The 16,719-nt window shown below is 44.8% G+C and overlaps 2 protein-coding genes across 2 annotated transcripts in view; one reads left to right on the forward strand and one right to left on the reverse strand.

Moving 5' to 3' along the window:
• Window positions 1-1,193: 1,193 nt before the first annotated feature.
• On the forward strand, window positions 1,194-6,159 carry ccn6 (cellular communication network factor 6). Its single transcript, XM_080021689.1, has 5 exons — window positions 1,194-1,272; window positions 2,785-3,067; window positions 4,012-4,254; window positions 4,886-5,079; window positions 5,588-6,159. The coding sequence occupies exons 1-5, from the start codon at window positions 1,225-1,227 to the stop codon at window positions 5,867-5,869; spliced, it is 1,050 nt and encodes a 349-aa protein (XP_079877815.1). The 5' UTR covers window positions 1,194-1,224; the 3' UTR covers window positions 5,870-6,159.
• A 1,631-nt stretch (window positions 6,160-7,790) lies between these two features.
• tube1 (tubulin, epsilon 1) overlaps window positions 7,791-16,719 on the reverse strand; it is an 11,774-nt gene continuing 2,845 nt past the window's right edge. Inside the window, exons 5-12 of the mRNA XM_080020524.1 lie at window positions 16,223-16,338; window positions 15,445-15,566; window positions 13,615-13,802; window positions 12,785-12,957; window positions 11,538-11,678; window positions 10,433-10,573; window positions 8,997-9,171; window positions 7,791-8,002 (exon numbers count right to left, since the gene is read on the reverse strand). Coding sequence (XP_079876650.1) covers window positions 7,844-8,002; window positions 8,997-9,171; window positions 10,433-10,573; window positions 11,538-11,678; window positions 12,785-12,957; window positions 13,615-13,802; window positions 15,445-15,566; window positions 16,223-16,338 — 1,215 coding nt within the window. The 3' untranslated portion in view covers window positions 7,791-7,843. The remainder of the gene's footprint in view (window positions 8,003-8,996; window positions 9,172-10,432; window positions 10,574-11,537; window positions 11,679-12,784; window positions 12,958-13,614; window positions 13,803-15,444; window positions 15,567-16,222; window positions 16,339-16,719) is intronic.

Raw genomic sequence — 16,719 nt, forward strand, 5'->3', positions numbered from 1 at the left:
ACAACGTGGAGGCACGACACTGCAGCAGCTGCAAAACTCACCTGGCTGGAATTGTTCCCGAATTGAGCGACGTGTTGGTCAGGACGCGTGGTGCGACTTTCAGCCTGGCTTTAATAACACAGGGCTGGAGCTTAAGGACGTCTTCATGGAACTAGGCGTCATACATATTAAAAACACTCATTTTCGGACTATTCCGTCCTCCCAGATCCATAGAACTTCACACTATTCTCTTCGTTACCAAGTAGAAGTAACTTTGACCGATTTAGGTCGAGTACAGTTAATGCCGATTGATCAGGATGGTTGTGTATGACTTTAACGACAGTTAAAACAGTCACACAATTTACAATAAAGCTCAACATTATTATTATTGCAATATTTTTGGTAAAGGTTTGTACCAAACAGTTTTGTAGCTGAAACTTTCTTTCAGATATATATATATATATATATATATAAAAAATCATGAATAGATTCTCAAAAGTCAATGTCACCGCCCGAGTCCAATCCATCCAAGTTAAAAAGGATTATTACTGGAGTTGGTTGTAGTCCTAGCAGGCACCAAGCTAATTTGTTCCATTTAAAAGCTCCGTGGAGTTCCACCTCCAGGCTCTCCCGAGCTGAGCGCTCCCTCCACTCAGTGTCAACAAGGGAGGAATGTGAGCTCAAACACGTCGCCGTCCACATGAAGGACCACACCGAGCAGAGCCACGCCCTCCGAACAAACAGGCCGCACCGCGCCTGCTTCTACGTGGAGAGTTCGCACATGAATCAAGTTCCTGTGTTGACCAGCAGAGAGGGAAAGCAACAGGAGGAGGTTCTGTCGAACCCGCGGCCGTACGGGGCGGCAGGACGGCGAAGGGCCGGGGGGACTCGGCCGCCGGGGCGACGGCGGTGAACGGATCCGGCGCGAGCTCGGCCGAGCGCCTCGTTCGCTCTGAGTAAACACCCGGTGGCTCTCGAAGGCCTCGGCGCGCGACGGCAGTTATGAAGACAAATATTTCTCCTATGGATCGGCGAGCGGCGGGAGGTGTGTTTGGGAGTTTGAGGGGAGACAGAGGGGGGCTTTGTGCCGCCGTCTCCAGCGGGTCAACGCTCTCCCTCTCCCCCTCTCTCCAGCGTCCACCCCTCCCTCCCTCCCTCCCTCCCTCCATTCCTCCCTCCCTCACCCTCTCCCTCTCGCTGCCAGTCCCCGCTCGGAGCTCAAACAAGACTGCGGACGCTGCGGAGATGCTGTCGCTGCTCTACCCGACCGTCCTGCTCGTCCTGGCTCAACAGGTAAGAAACCCCCTTTTTCGGGGGGTGGATCCGGGATTCGGGGGGAGGGGGGGGTGGGGGGGTCGGGGGACGACCCGCCCGCCGGTGACACCCCTCGTTCCCTTGGAGGGAAACACGGCGGCGGGACGCAGGGCCCGTCCGACGGCGTCCGCTATTCATAACAGGGGGGACTTGTACGTCGGTGACTCCATCCCGTTCAGCCTGGGAGATAAACTCATATCATATATATAAATAAATGTTAGTAACCACGGCAACACACGTAAACGTCTAGAGCTACGGACCACACAGCCCGGCCATGCAGCGCAACGGAGTGCAGTCGTGAGTTTTATACTGTATTAGGTTAAAGGGTTTTACGCTCAATGATCAAATTACCCAATCCATCTTTAATGATTAGTTATTAGTTCATTGGATAATACCTGTCATCATAGTATTGTAATACACGTCAAGTTTTTCTTCCTTCCACTTTGTTTTGACGACGTTATCTACACACAGACCCCGTTAGGTTTTAGACTAATATGATGTTTTACTCCAGTGCTAATACTGATACAAACACACAGTATGTCGTATAAAAACCCGTTCATAAATGCTCCCCGGCTGGTTTGAAAAGCCTGGTGTGTCGTGAGCGGCTGGGGGGCGCTGAGGGGTGGAGGAGCAGCGGGTCTCCGTGTTTCTGTTTTCACACCATGAAATGAGCTCATTCTGTCAACTTGGCGGCCGGGCTTCAGATTGCCGTCGCGACCTTCGGTGACCCTCCCCGGCAGCGAGGAGAACGCATGGCAGATGGCAGCGCGCACACCGGCTTCAATGTCCATGTGCGAGGGACAGGAGTGTTCCAGGGAACCGCCGTCGCCGCTTTTACGCTGCCGTGTCCGGGACGGATTTTGGCCTCGTAGTTTTAACAAGATAAACTTTGTTTGGTACATATGCCTATATCTACAATACAAGTAACGTGGGAAAATGCTGTTGATGGATTTGATGGGTGAGTTAATCGAACCCTTAATTAAATTACACTCGTAAGATTAGTTGCGGTTGAATCATTTGATTTATCGCATCAGCTTGACTCAATGTATTTCAATTTAAACTGATGTGTTGTTGTATTGGGGTTGGAAGTGAAGTTACTGACTTTCTAAATAATCTTATTGTTGTTTATTTTCTCTCATCTTCCTTCTCTGTGGATATTGCTTTGTTCAGCTTAACATAAAACACTGTGCTCGGCTGCTTATAACGCTGGGTTCAACATTTGAAGGCGTCGAAGGTTAAAACTGATTCATGAATTTGGCCTCTTTTATAGTGGTGCCATCTTGACTAATCTTGAATGTTGATGCCGTTAAAACTTTTCTTAAATTGACTGTATTAGTCAACTTCAAGCCATTTGAAGTTGCACTTTGATATCAAATCTCTTAAAATCTTCCGCTTTCCAAGCGATACACCTGAAAATAAATAAATTAATAAAATAGCTCCGCCCTCCAGAACCCGCCCTAAACTGCCCCCCCCCCCCTCCCCCTCTCCCAGTGTTTGAGCAGGGCGCAGAGCCGCGGCCCCTTATCGGCCCCCCGGAACGGAGCGTCGACGGCGGCGGAGCGGCGCCAGTTCTGCCAGTGGCCCTGCCGCTGCCGGGCCAGGCCCCAGTGCGCCCCGGGGGTCAGCTCCGTGCTGGACGGCTGCGGCTGCTGCAAGAGCTGCGCCCGGCAGGCGGCGGAGCCGTGCAACGAGAGGGACGTCTGCGACCCGCACAAGGGCATGTACTGCGACTTCTCCGCCGACCGGCCCCGCTACGAGGTCGGAGTCTGCGCTTGTGAGTGACCGCCGTCAAGCGTCGGCGGGAGCGGCGGGTGGGGAAGCGTGAGCGTTGAACGTGGGGATGTGTTTCGGGTCAACCGCGGCTTGGGAAGGGGCGGGAGACCGGACGACGATGAGTTTGAGGAAACACTGTGATCAGACGAATGATAAGACGAGGCAGCACAGTGTTTTTAAACAGTACACTTTACAAAAACTACCTAATTAATGCGTTTTATGCATTTTAGTTACAGTCTAGGCATCCTGTGCAGGGCTTTCACTGACTCGTTACGTGTTTGACAAATCGTTTCAATCTGTTGTACTATCGTGAAATGTGAAAACAGGCAGACGGGTTACTTTCAGACAAACCAATGTGTCGGAATATTATTACTGAACTGAATATGGAATCATATTTGTCTATGAGACGAGAGAGAAGTAAAATGCTCTCATTAGAAACAACAAAAAAAAAAGAAAACCCATGAGGAGTCAATGAGGAAGTTCCCGCCGAGCTGAGTACATATTTGAAACGACCACAAAACGGTCTCCTGAACACCGGAGTAAGGCTGCACAGCGGATCCACAAAGAGTTAATGGGTCGCTGGACGGCATCCAGCTCAGCTTCAGGTTCTGTCTGTCAACGACAGACACTTCTGAATCGAGTCTTTCTACCTACGGTTGGCATTGAACCAACCGCTGAGCCTTTCTTGACGTTAGAGTAAACAAACAGTACTCCGTCGCTTTGTAATAATAAATACCAAAGTTTATGGGCACACACACACACACACACACACACACACACACTGATGGTATTAACCGCTCAAAACCTCTTCGACCGCGAGAGTTTAAAACGTACCGCGAGGAGAACGAACGAGATTCATACCCATGAAACACAGATTACGTGCGGCTACTGTAAGGGGCGACTCGCACCCTGAATCCAGCTCCTTCTCCCCCCTCGCCCTCCCAGACCTGATGGCGGTGGGCTGCGACCTGAATGGAGCCCACTATGAGAACGGAGAGGGCTTCCAGCCGAGCCCCCTCTACAAATGCACGTGCATCGCCGGAGCCATCGGCTGCACCCCCGCCTTCGTCCAGAAGCCCGCCGGCCTCCTGGGGCCCGCCCCGCTGATGGGCGGCACTCCAGCCGGCCTCCGCAGCGCCCGCAAGCCCGGCAAGCACCAGCAGGACACAACCTACGTGGCCATGCCAGGTGTGTGTTTGTAGAGAAAACCAAGCGGAGAATTGCCAGCTTGTCCGGACCCCGGCATTCCAGTCGAGTGGCGGAGTAAGGTGGGGGTGAGGCGGGGCCGGCGTGTCATTACTTTGGCAGGGCGTTTCCGCCTGTGATCGCCCAGCCCCGCACAGGATGTGTGAGAATGGATGGTTCCAGTCATAAACCGGGGGAATGGGCGGGGTCGCGTCTCGTACACCGCTTTGAGGCGGCTCTCTGAGCGCGGGGGTGTTTTGCTTGGCGAGCGAAGCGGGTCAAGCCGCGGTTTCTTGTGACAGAGAGAACAACCGCCGCTGTATTCAGTCTCCATCTGCAAATAGAAAACACGGCCAAATCAAAGTAGTCCACACATTCTAATTGCAGCCACTCTGAGACTGGTTTCGACACCGTGACCCCTTTTAGATTGGTATATCTTTTCAAAATAAGCTGGAAACATTTCCCAGAACTACTGCGACAAATACACTAAACGCCGTCTGTGCCCGACGCAACCGAGCGCCGAGAAGTTGAGGTTTTTCGGCAGGAGGTCGCTCGTGCCTGGCGGCGTACGGAGCTAGCAGGTCTGTGTCCGGGGTGGTGTTGACACGGTGCCTTTTAACTGTAATACTGAAAGCTTACAGGGATCCTCCTTTAGCCTGGAAGAAGAACTGCCTGATCCAGACCACGGCCTGGAGCCCCTGCTCCAAGACCTGCGGCCTGGGCATCTCCGTGCGCGTCAACAACGACAACAGCAAATGTGAGATGAGGAAGGGCCGACGCCTATGTCTGCTGCAGCCATGCGAGAAGAGCATCATGAAGGCCGTGAAGGTGAAAATGCTGATTCTAACCCCACCCGCTTGAGGCCTGCGACAAATTGAACAGTTTTCTGAACGCCCTTTTTACTGATATTGTATCTGAGCGGCGATTCTCACCGGTCTCACCGCAGGATCCAGGTTTGTGCTTTGTCAATAGGTCACAACTCAAGCACCATTTAAGATTTGAATCATTCCAATTAGTTTCACAATGTGAATAGCGCGGTAATCCACGGTGCTTTTGCGCATGTTAAAAACAGTGCAACGTCGACTTTGCTGTGCAAAGGTTGATGAAGCAGGTGACAATCCGATGACGTTAGCTTTGATTCAATTTGACACATGATGATACAAGGTCATGGAGAGGAAGTGGACCCATTCAGCCATGGTCTACTCTACATGGACGCACGACCCACCAGTCTAGAGTCACTGGTCTAGGTGGATCGGGACACAGCAGATGATGCGTCTTGGGGATTGTGACGTTGGAAGACGTTTTGTTAAGACGTGAAACTATTTCCCGCCTCCAGGTACCGAAGGGAAAGACGTGTCGGCAGAAGTTCCAGGCCAAGAAAGCAGAGAAGCTAACCCTGTCGGGCTGCACCAGCACCAAGAAGTTCAGGCCCACGTACTGTGGCCTGTGCACGGACCAGCGCTGCTGCGTCCCCAACAAGTCGCGCATGATCACCGTGGACTTCAGCTGCAAAGGAGGCTCCAGCACCAAGTGGAAGATGCAGTGGATAATATCCTGCGTCTGCCAGAAGAAATGCAGCGATCCGGGCGACATGTTCGCCGACCTGCGCTTCCTCTGAGGAGATCTGATACACAGGCCAACCAGATGGGGATGCAGCGACGCCGGCACCGGATACCGGATCAAAGTAGGGAATCGCGATCAGGGTATTCCCGAAACACCAGAGTCTGATAAAAAAAAAAAAAAAGAGCCAAAGATGACTTGATTTCCCTTTTGATCAACCCAAAGGGGATTTAAACTCAGAAACAATGAAACCTCATTTCATGAAGGACGGGCTGGGACGATAAAACAAAAAGGAAAAGAGAGTATCGCACTTCTTCGATATTACAGAACAAGCTTCATGAACTGTCTTCAGGGTATATGTGTGCAATAAAAAACAACAACTACAAAACACTGATTGTGGCCGATGTATTAGTTGCTATAGCAGGAAATGATGGGGGCACGACTAATGGTATCTGGGAACTATGACAATTTCAGGGAAAACAACCTCAAAAAGCATGTACGAAATGCAAGGTTGAACTTTGTTTTTGAGGTTTGAAAGATGAGTGCAACTTGTTTGCTGCCCTGTAGAGCCCCCCCGGTGTAATAGTACAACACTCACACTGAGCTCTCTGTACATTTTATTCTATATTTTACTATATCTATATTTACATTCTCAATGGGTCTCAATTGTTTATCCTTATAATCCCAACGGACGGATAATATATTCGTAGAATTTGATCCCAAACTCACATTTTCCAACTTTCCTCTGAGCTCACTTACTTTATTTGGGCTTTACAGGGTTAATTAAGAAAAAGGGCCCAACACAAAGTTTTGTCAATTTGGCAACCATGAATCAGCTTGAGGCAACCAGACCGCACAAAATGGCCCAAATTTGGCTCCTCGGGGCAACATTATTGTCTGACACATCAATATAAAGCTCCTTTCCCACATGGAATCAGCAACATCGCTGGATTAAAAAATATCCGGCAAAGGCAGTAAGTAGTCATTCCCACATTGGCCTCCTTTACGGAAAGGTTCCGTATGGAGTCTGTTCCCACAGAGATGACTGTTACGGATACAGTACGTAATGGGTTAAGGTTAGTAGGTTGCAGTGTAGATGGGATCGTTTGGACATCTGTTGGCAACGGTCGTACAATCGGAATCCGTTTGGTTTTTTTCCTGGCTCTCAGAGACCAGCGCTTGGGTTTCCACCTCCCCGCCCCTACCGGACAGACTCTTCCCTCCGCTGACGGAGCGGGGACCTGTCCTACAGGTTGACGGTCACACTGATCGATGCCGGCGGGCAAGCGAAGCGTTTGTGCCGATGTTCCCGCACCACACCCCACACTCTAAAAGACACGTCTAGGGTCTGAGTGGCATTTTTAAGAATAAAAATAATAAAATTTGAGAATATAAAGAACTGTCTCCGTAGGGACAGAGCGTGTATCCGTTTCTCGTCTCTGCAGCCATAAGCTCCACGGTTCTGATCGGACTTTTTTTTCCCGAAAACAACGTTTTTGAAATATTTGTACGAAATAAATATTTGTAAAAAAAAAAAAAACACTATTTGTGCTTTGTATTGTGCTCCACCCCTACTTTACATACTTGTCCCTGAGTGTTACTGCTTTCATTCACACACACACTTCCATTCACAGTTGTACCGGCATTTTCCCATGAATGATTCTCGGTCGAGAGTGAGGAGATCCATGGAACAACTTTTAGGGAACACCCAAACCACTCCTGTTCCCACGTTGCACCAATACGGAACAATGCCAGTAGATTAACAGCGACATTTAAGTGGGAAGGTGGCTTAAGGTAGTACTTTATTAACCCCCAGAGGCAAACTTTTTTTTTTCGTCATTTACAGTTAGTGGGATTCCAATGTCGTTAGGCGTTGTTCCAATGTCAGAAATGATCATGATTTAGACACAATCTGGAGTGGAAATGTTTAATTTAATCATAATATAAATATGTAAATATATACACAAAACATGCATCTGTTCTCAGAACTTTGTACGTACAGTATTTATACAGAGCCCGACACGGCCGAGCTTCAAGCTGCGATCTTCAGCCTGGGAGCGTCGGGTTGGACCCGGGTCCTGGTGGCGTCCAGCTGCTCGTACTCCTGGATCAGAGAGGAGAGCGAGCCCAGCGCCTCGCTGAACAGGCTCTGCTCCATCCCCTCCACGTGGAGGTAGTGGTGCAAATGAGCCTAAAAGACAAACAAATGAACCCGTGTCAAATCAGTATTGTCATGTTCACACACAGGAAACTCACTTCAAATATCTTTTGGGCAAACTCTCCCTGGTGTATTGCTTCCTTCCAGCCGTTGTGCTGTTACTGCATTTAGATAGAGAGTCATCTATAGAAAATAATAACATTAAGTCAGGAAGGTAAGGCTGAATGAGATCTATATGCGATAAGTCATCTTTTCAACCGTTTCGATAATGATATTTAATTTATCTCAATAAAACGTTCATCAATTTATCAATAATGTTCATATTGTCACAGAAATAGGTGTTTTGAAAACAATACTTACCTTTAAAACAAAACTACAGCCTGGAGCCACACATGTTGAGATGTGGCTCAACAGAGGTGAATAAACCTTCAAATTAGAGTAAAGTTTCTTGTTAAAATAAGTTGTCGGCGAAGACTCAATCAAGTCTGGTCCAAGACTCGTCTTTAAAGTGTCCAGTCCAACTCGTAGTCAAACCGAATATCTTCACTGAGACGTCTTCACTTCTTGGCAAAAAAAATTTGTTTCGCCTTTTGCATTTTTGTATTCATATCTCCTTTCCTGCCCGATACTCATTTCGAGAACACAGGAAAACAGCTGCATATTCAGACTCCACCGACCTTGAAATAACTCTTGAAGACCCGGCGTCCTGGAGCACGACAACCGCTTTTATATTATTTACATGATTTGATTCTGTTCTACTATTATTATTCTATTATTCTATTCTGTTCTACTTTTATAATTATATTATTTATATTATTCTATTCTGTTCTACTATTATTGTTCTATTATTTCCATTATTCTATTTTATTCCATTAATATTATATTATTCTATTCATTCTATATTTACAATATTATTTTCTATTCTATTATTATTCTATTATTTCTATTATTCTATTCTACTATTATTATTCTAATATTTTCCAGCGCTAGCAGAGGCAGCAGCAGCAGCTACAGTAACACCACGGACCTTCTTCCGGTAGAGCCTGGAGAAGCGCTCCCGCAGCTCCAGGAACGTGGGCTTGATGCAGGTGTTGTTGGCCAGCGCCAGCAGCGACTGGGCGTGTCCCACCGGAGGCACCGAGCACAGACTGGTCTTCCAGCCCTCCTGGTTCCAGGACACGAAGGGCAGCGAGGGCCTCAGCCTGCGACGGAGAACCCGGTCACCCACTGCGTTCAGAATAAAGGTACTTAAAAGATATATAAACGCACTTAAATAATAAACAAAGGTACTTAAATGATATATAAAGGGACTTAAATAATAAATAAAGGTACTTCAATGATATATAAACATACTTAAATGATATATAATTGTACTAAAATGATACATAAATGTACTTAAATGATACATAAACGCACTCAAATGATATATAAATGTACTTTCACTGTCAGACAAATGATGACAACAGTGTCGATATCAATTTTCAGAGCTCACACGATAGGCACCTACATTTAATGATACACAAACGTGTAAGAGTAGAAAACGATATTTTAAACAAAACTTGGGATTTTGAAAACTTCTTGAAGACAATACAAGATTTGAAGATAAAATATATCCTACAGCTGGATTTAAAGAAGAAAAAAAAAAACATTAGACATGCGTGCCTAACATTTTTCTCAATTAGGTCTTTGTTTCCGACTAGGCTGACTACACTCCCAGAGATCTACAGAGGTGGAGTTTGGAGGTGGAGGTGGAGCTGTCTCTGCATTTTGGGGTCGAACGTCACGTCACTACAAGAGCCCGACGCCGTTGGGACGCAATCCCAGTGACCGCGAGGCGTCTCTGATGTGGGATGTATTTTTTATTTTTATCTTCGCTCCGTGGCGACGTGCACTCTGATACCAACCTCTGTTTCAAACCCAACCAGGTGGAGCTGAATGGAGCAGTCATGGATGGAGGCTGAATGGAGGTTCTATCTGAGACCCAGGACCAGAGGCGGTCTGTGGGTCTGGAGCGCGCGCGCGTGTGTGTGTGTGTGTGTGTGTGTGTGTGTGTGTGTGTGTGTGTGTGTGTGTGTGTGTGTGTGTGTGTGTGTGTGTGTTATTTTAAAGGGGACCTATGATGCTCCTTTTTCAACAAGTTCATACAGGTCTCTGAGGCCCCCAAAACATGTCTGAAGTTTGTTGCTGAAAATACCACTCAGCCCCACCCTGTGACGCGGGTACTTTTGGTTTTATATAAACATTGGAAAATAAAATAAAATGAAATGAAAAAAAATGAAAAAAATAAAATAAAATAAATAAAAACATCTGCAATAAAAACACAGAGTTTTTATTGGTTTTGTTTGAAGAAACGCTCAGCGTTGAGTGAGGGTGTGGTTGCTACGGCTGCGGTGTAGATCTAAATATATCCTCCACGTTTAAACACTGTCACCGGCGTGCGTTCAGGGTTTCGGGGGCTCGAACCTCTCGATGTTCCTGCGCAGGTCGGACACGTGCACGTCGCCGCGCAGCAGGAGCGCGCACGCCAGGTAGAGGCCGTGCTTGGGGTCGGTGCGGATCAGCTGGTGGTCTTTACTGAAGGCGTCGCTGAACATCTGGTCCAGTCTGCAACACATTTAAAAACCTGGTTTCCTACCGGCGACAACCACAGAAAGGACACGGACGTTGGCGCTGCAGCGTTTTCAAAGCTGACGACAGATCAAAGCTGCATTCTGCATGACTCAGACGTTCTGAAACACATTTATACAATTCAATACACACAACACAACTCCATTCCTGAATCGATTGTTTGATTTAAAACTTGTACTAACGATACTTTGTTTGGAAGTCGTGAGTCCAGTTTCCGCTGAAAATAAAAACCGCCGTTGACGCAAACTAATAGAAATATTTACTTTTTGCTTTCTTTCTATTTATCGGACTCAAATTGTTCCGTGGAATAGTAGCTCAGGCGGTAGAGCTGGTGGTCTAGTGATCTAAAGGTTGCTGGTTAGATCCCAGGCTCCTCCTGCTAGCATGCTGTAGTGTCCTTGAGCAAGACACTTAACCCCTCATTGCTCCTGATGGCGGCGTCCGTCGGTGTTTGAACAATTGTAAGTCGCTTTGGATAAAAGCGTCTGCTAAATGAAATGTAATGTAATGTAATGTAATGTAATGAAATGAATACAGCGATCTAGAATCGTATGTTGAGATCCTGCTCACACCTCCTCCTACGTGATGGGATCATCGACTTAAAGTGACTATTATTTCAGATTATTAGTGTGCATGTCGTCGAGCACGTCCTTGTTTTTCAAGATAGTTGTTTAATGTAATTCGCCGTTTCACAAGGTGTGTTCTGATGTATCAGCGAGGTCCTCGCAGGGAAGGCAGCAAAGTGTTTAAGGCATGAAGTCATCACTGCATGAGAGCCGCTCTGATATTAATGCCGTCTGGAGATAAAACTAGCTGCAATAATAATAATAATAATAATAATAATAATAATAATAATAATAATAATAACTGTAATAATAATAACAACAACAATAATAATAATAATAATAATAATAATAATAATAATAATATCTGCTCAGACCTCCGGGTGGGGCCGCTGACGTCGGCCAGCGTGTAGAGCGGCGTGAGGCTGGGAACCAGGTAGTGCAGCCGGGGGAAGGGAACCAGGTTCATGGCGATCTCATTCAGGTCCATGTTCAGGGAGCCCTCGAACCGGGCGGAGCTGCAGAACGGTGTCACAGGACGAAGGTGGTCAAGACTCATTCTACACTGTATTTTAACATTGCTATGTATGCATATTGTTTTTGTGGTTTTACATGACATCGTTTAGCAGATGCTTTGTCCTAAGCAGCTTAGAGCTTATTCCTACAGCGATGCAGCCATGCCATGCCATCCCATCAGGAGAAGCTAGGCGTTCAGTGCTTGCTCAAGGACACTTCAGCATAGCACCAGGAGGAGTCAGAGATATTTTACTCTATTTTATTTCAAAATTCTTTAATTGTGTTTCTTTTATTCTACCTGGCTGCTTGTAGTTTCAAGTTCAAGTTCAAGAGGTTATTTGTCACATACATATACATATGGTCACACATATGTGCAGTGCAATTTCTTGACACCAGGTGATTATGCACAATAAGCTCTATAAGCACTAAAATGTTGTAAAGTACTTAGTAATGGTGACGGTGTTTTTATAAATTGTTAACATGTGCTTTATAAATAAAGATTTACTTATGAACATGGGAAACTCAGTGGAAAGGTTATTAAAGTCATCACCAGGGAGTCTGACAGTGGCTGAATAATAACAATTGTAAATAACCTCGTAAAAATAAACAGTGAAGATGAATTTCTAATTGGAGGTAAAACACTTTATCTTCCAAAAGATTTCACTCCTTACTTCATTAACAACACTGTGTGAGATCTCTGACTGTTATAGAGTTCTACTCCAAGGTTAAACCAGTGTCTCAGCTTGAAATACTTGAAATAGTAGTTTAACTAAGGACCATGTCCTATTGAATTAATCATAATAATAATAATTATTATTGTTGTTATTATTATTATTATTATTATTATTATTAATAATAATAATAATAATAATAATAAATTAATTAATTACAATATTTCACATTTGCATTGTGGGACTTTATTTTTGTAAATACTGGATTAAAATAGAGGAAAGAGGAGAAAAAAGAGGAGATTTTCCTCATTTGTTTTTCAAGCAAGTACACATTATGTATAATGTCATTTTTAATCTGGTAATATATGTTGTCATTTAAATGAACCATTCCCTTGTTTTTTTTGTGGAAGTGGACTTGAGGTTTTGCGGTATGTCACCTGGTGATGCTGAGCAGCAGGTTGGCCACGATGTTGTTCATGGCATCGAACGGCTTCTCGGCTCCGCTGCATCCGCCCAGACCGGAGCTGACGGAGCAGCCGCCCTTCGGCACGGAGCCCAGACGTCCAGAGTTTGACATCTGATGGATCTTGTTCACGATGTCCACCAGCGACTACAGACACAAGTAAAGGAGCGGTATGGAAACGGTGAAGCCAGATATCAGATCATGGTAATATGTGCAGATGTTGCTCAGGTATGGCCATTCACTTAAATGGATTGAATGTGACTTTCTGAACAGAGAGTTGTAATCCTCCACCCGAATGGGTCCTGGCAAGAAGGCAGAGTGAAAGGCAGCTGCGGTGAATTTGGTAAAGTGGCGTAGCTTGTTGTGGTCAGTAAACCGAAGATATGGACGAACGTTACATAAAATAACAAAACATATTCCCACCATGAATTTTGGGACTCGTAGTGTAATTCACCCGACACAGATGGTCTGATGGATTGGACGTTCATTTCAAGTGGATTCTACAAACTGATGGATAATGCCATTTTAAATATAGTTTTTTGGAATATGTATATATTTTTTTAATTCTTTGCAAAATAACTCAGAAAAAAATAATAAAATAAAATAAAATAATAATACATCTGTGATGCAGGGATAATCCAACCAGCTGGGCGTTAAATTAAAAAAACAAATCGTGGAATGGAATTGGACGCGGTCGGTCGCCCGCCAACATGGAATGCATGATATTTGGTCAATAAATATTCAGAGTCAATATATTCATTTATTTATTAAGGGGTCGTGTAATGACGTGCAGCCATTTGGAACCTGGTTCTCGACGGGCAGGACGCAGTGAGCGTGCTCCGTCAGCTCCCTCATGGCCAGGACGCTGTTGTACGGCGAGGTGACGACGTCGTCCTCGGCCGAGGGGTAGACGGAGGTGACGATGCGGCACACGTCGGGAAACTCCTCCTCCAGGAGCTTCAGGACCCGGGTCCCCAGACCAGAACCCGTTCCTGCAGCGACAGGAGGGGAACAAGAGGAGATTAAACCCTTTGTTGAAGGTTCAAAAATAAATAAAAATAAATTTAAAAAAATAAAATGTCAGAAACGTCAAAGAATTGAGGAATCCGTCTCACAACCCATGAAGCCATGGAGGCAGGAAAAGCAAAAAAGGTTTAATCAATAAACTATACCATATGTCGGGCTTTAGTTGATGATTAAGTGTCAAAAACATGTTTTTTGTTAATTGTATGGTACTGTACTATTAGTTTATAAATGCAATCCACCTTATGAAGAAGAGATATTTTTTGGCATTGAATATCAGAACATGAAAATTTAGATGGACAGTTCATTTTCCTCAACTCAACTTATGGAAATGCACCAACCCACAATCTGTTAACTGCAACAAGGGCTGAGCCGTATGGCCTAAAATTTATATCACGGTATAAATTGAAGCATGGACGGTAACGGTATTTATCACAGTATATTCATTTTTCTTAAAACTTCAATATAAATGCTTCTGAAGGGGTAAAGCACTCATATGGCAGCTATCACTGTACTCTCAGCTGTATAACTAGGACATATTTCACATAGTACAGAGGTATTTCAAGAACGTTTATTGTGCAAAACTGCAAAATAGAAAGAAAATACAAAACCTTTTCTCAAGTAACTTCCTTCCCCAAAAAACCCTTTTTGATGAAATACAATAAAATCAACCTGCACAAAGTGAAAATAAAATCTGACTTCAAGTATTTGTTGTTATTTATTCCCCATTTTGTGCCGTTTAAAATATTTCAACTTTGTGACGTCCTCCGTGACGGAATGACACTGGATGTTACGTAGCTAGAAAGCGAGGAGCCGGCTCCACTGCCCGTGCCGGAGTTATACACTGCAGTGACGGAGCCGTGAGAAACCATTTTCTCTGGAATATCACACTTAAATGAAAACCGTGGAATTATTTAAAAGTTTTTTTTTCTATTTATTAATTGTACGGAGGCTGTTTGGCGCTTGTAGTTTGGAAGCTGATGGAGGATTTGATGTTGGGGTCCCGAGTGGCGCGGTTGGTCCAGTGATAAAGTTGCAGCTCCAGGTTATTACTCGTGTACGTTCTTATATATAATAACATAGACAAAATAATTGAGTTTAACATATTTCATTGCAATCCTTGTAGATATAGCATCCATAGCAATCCATATATAGCATCCATTGAAACATATCGTCACACTTATTTCATTTTGCCCTTGCACCCCCCACGTTGTTCCCGTCTACCGCGTTCGGCCGATAAATCGGTGCTTCCGTCCTTTAGATCTGTGAGGGCTCTACCGGTCAGCACGGTACAGTCAAAATCCATACCGTGTGGAAAATTCATACGGGTGGACTTTCGATACCGTTTATACCGTCCACTCCTAACTACAACATTCCTGTTCAATTTGAATGAAAACGTAAACATGGCATCGAATGACTTTGATCAGCTCAAATAATAGAAATCGGCCGATGATAATTGTGACAGCTCTAATCACGAGTAAGTAAGAAAATACACACAAACACAAGAAACTGATTCTCCATCATAAAAGTAACTCGATTAGTGGAAATTTAAAGCGTGAACACAACGTGGCTACTTGCAGAGGATGGAAGAGGAAGTGGAACCCGTCTCACCTCCACCCATGGAGTGGATGAGGAAGAAGCACTGCAGACAGTCGCAGTGCTCCGCCGCCCGACGCACCTTGTCCACGATCTGCTCCCGGTACGACGCCCCGTACGTCATGTGACCCACCGCCCTGAGGAGGACATAATGTGCATACAATCCCATTTGTATATTTTTTACAGGGTTCATTCTGGCATGATAAAATTAAATTCAAGGACTTTCCCATTTTTTTTCCCATTTTCAAGAACTTCCCGCAAAACAAATAAAATAAATTTTCAATTTGATTTTCATTCATTAAAATCTAACATAATCTTGGCCCCTGTCTATTATTTATATTTGTATATCTATAAAACTATTATTAATGTCATTTTGATCTACTATTCTGTGTCAATTTCCACCCATGTTGGATTAAATATACACTTCTCTGCATCATCGATGTACAGTATGTACAGAGCAACACAACCTCTTTGAATTTTATTGATTTAATAGGAATTCAGCTGCAGACTAGATTCAATTGTAAAATACTCAAATACACTGTGATACATGGTTGGTTAAATGAGTTTACGTCAGAGATTGCATTACATTACATCATAAAAGGAGCAATCAAGCCAAAATTGGGGAGTCATGAATGGATTATTATGAATGGATTATTTCGAAGCTTCTTCTGACTATCTGTCCATCTGAAGTCGATGAGGTTATGAAGTTAAAGACCATCCTCAAAGTGTATGTGTGTGTGTGTGTGTGTGTGTGTGTGTGTGTGTGTGTATGGGGGGGGTATGAATCTCTCACCAGTTGTTCCCTGAACCCGAAACGTCAGTGAGGAACTGTGCGCTGTCGAACACCTCCCTGAGCGGACCCTGCAGGATGTGGTTCAGCACGCCCTCCTCCATGTCCACCAGCACCGCCTGCAGAGCCCAACCTGGAGGTGAGACAACTCTCTGGGGATTCCCAGACGAACCTTGACCTTTCGCCCCCACGATCGTCGTTTCGGTAAAGATGTCCCCACGTGTTATTTTTCAATGTCTCTCTCTAAAACGTCAACTGAAGCCGAGTATAAAAAGGATGGGTGATAATCACACAATCAAATATCAAAATATATTTTTGACGAATACCTAAAATTTCATAATAATTGGGGCATGACATGATATATTGACACAAGAAATATTTGAGAAGCAATCATTTGTCATGTTTGTGGATATTATGATCACTGACTACTTTTACTTTAGTTTATTTGTTTATTTATTGCACATAAAGAGGATGGACAGTAGAAAAATTAGGTAAAAAAA

Source organism: Zeus faber, assembly GCF_960531495.2.
Source record: "Zeus faber genome assembly, chromosome: 2".
In the NCBI taxonomy this organism is placed as follows: domain Eukaryota; kingdom Metazoa; phylum Chordata; class Actinopteri; order Zeiformes; family Zeidae; genus Zeus; species Zeus faber.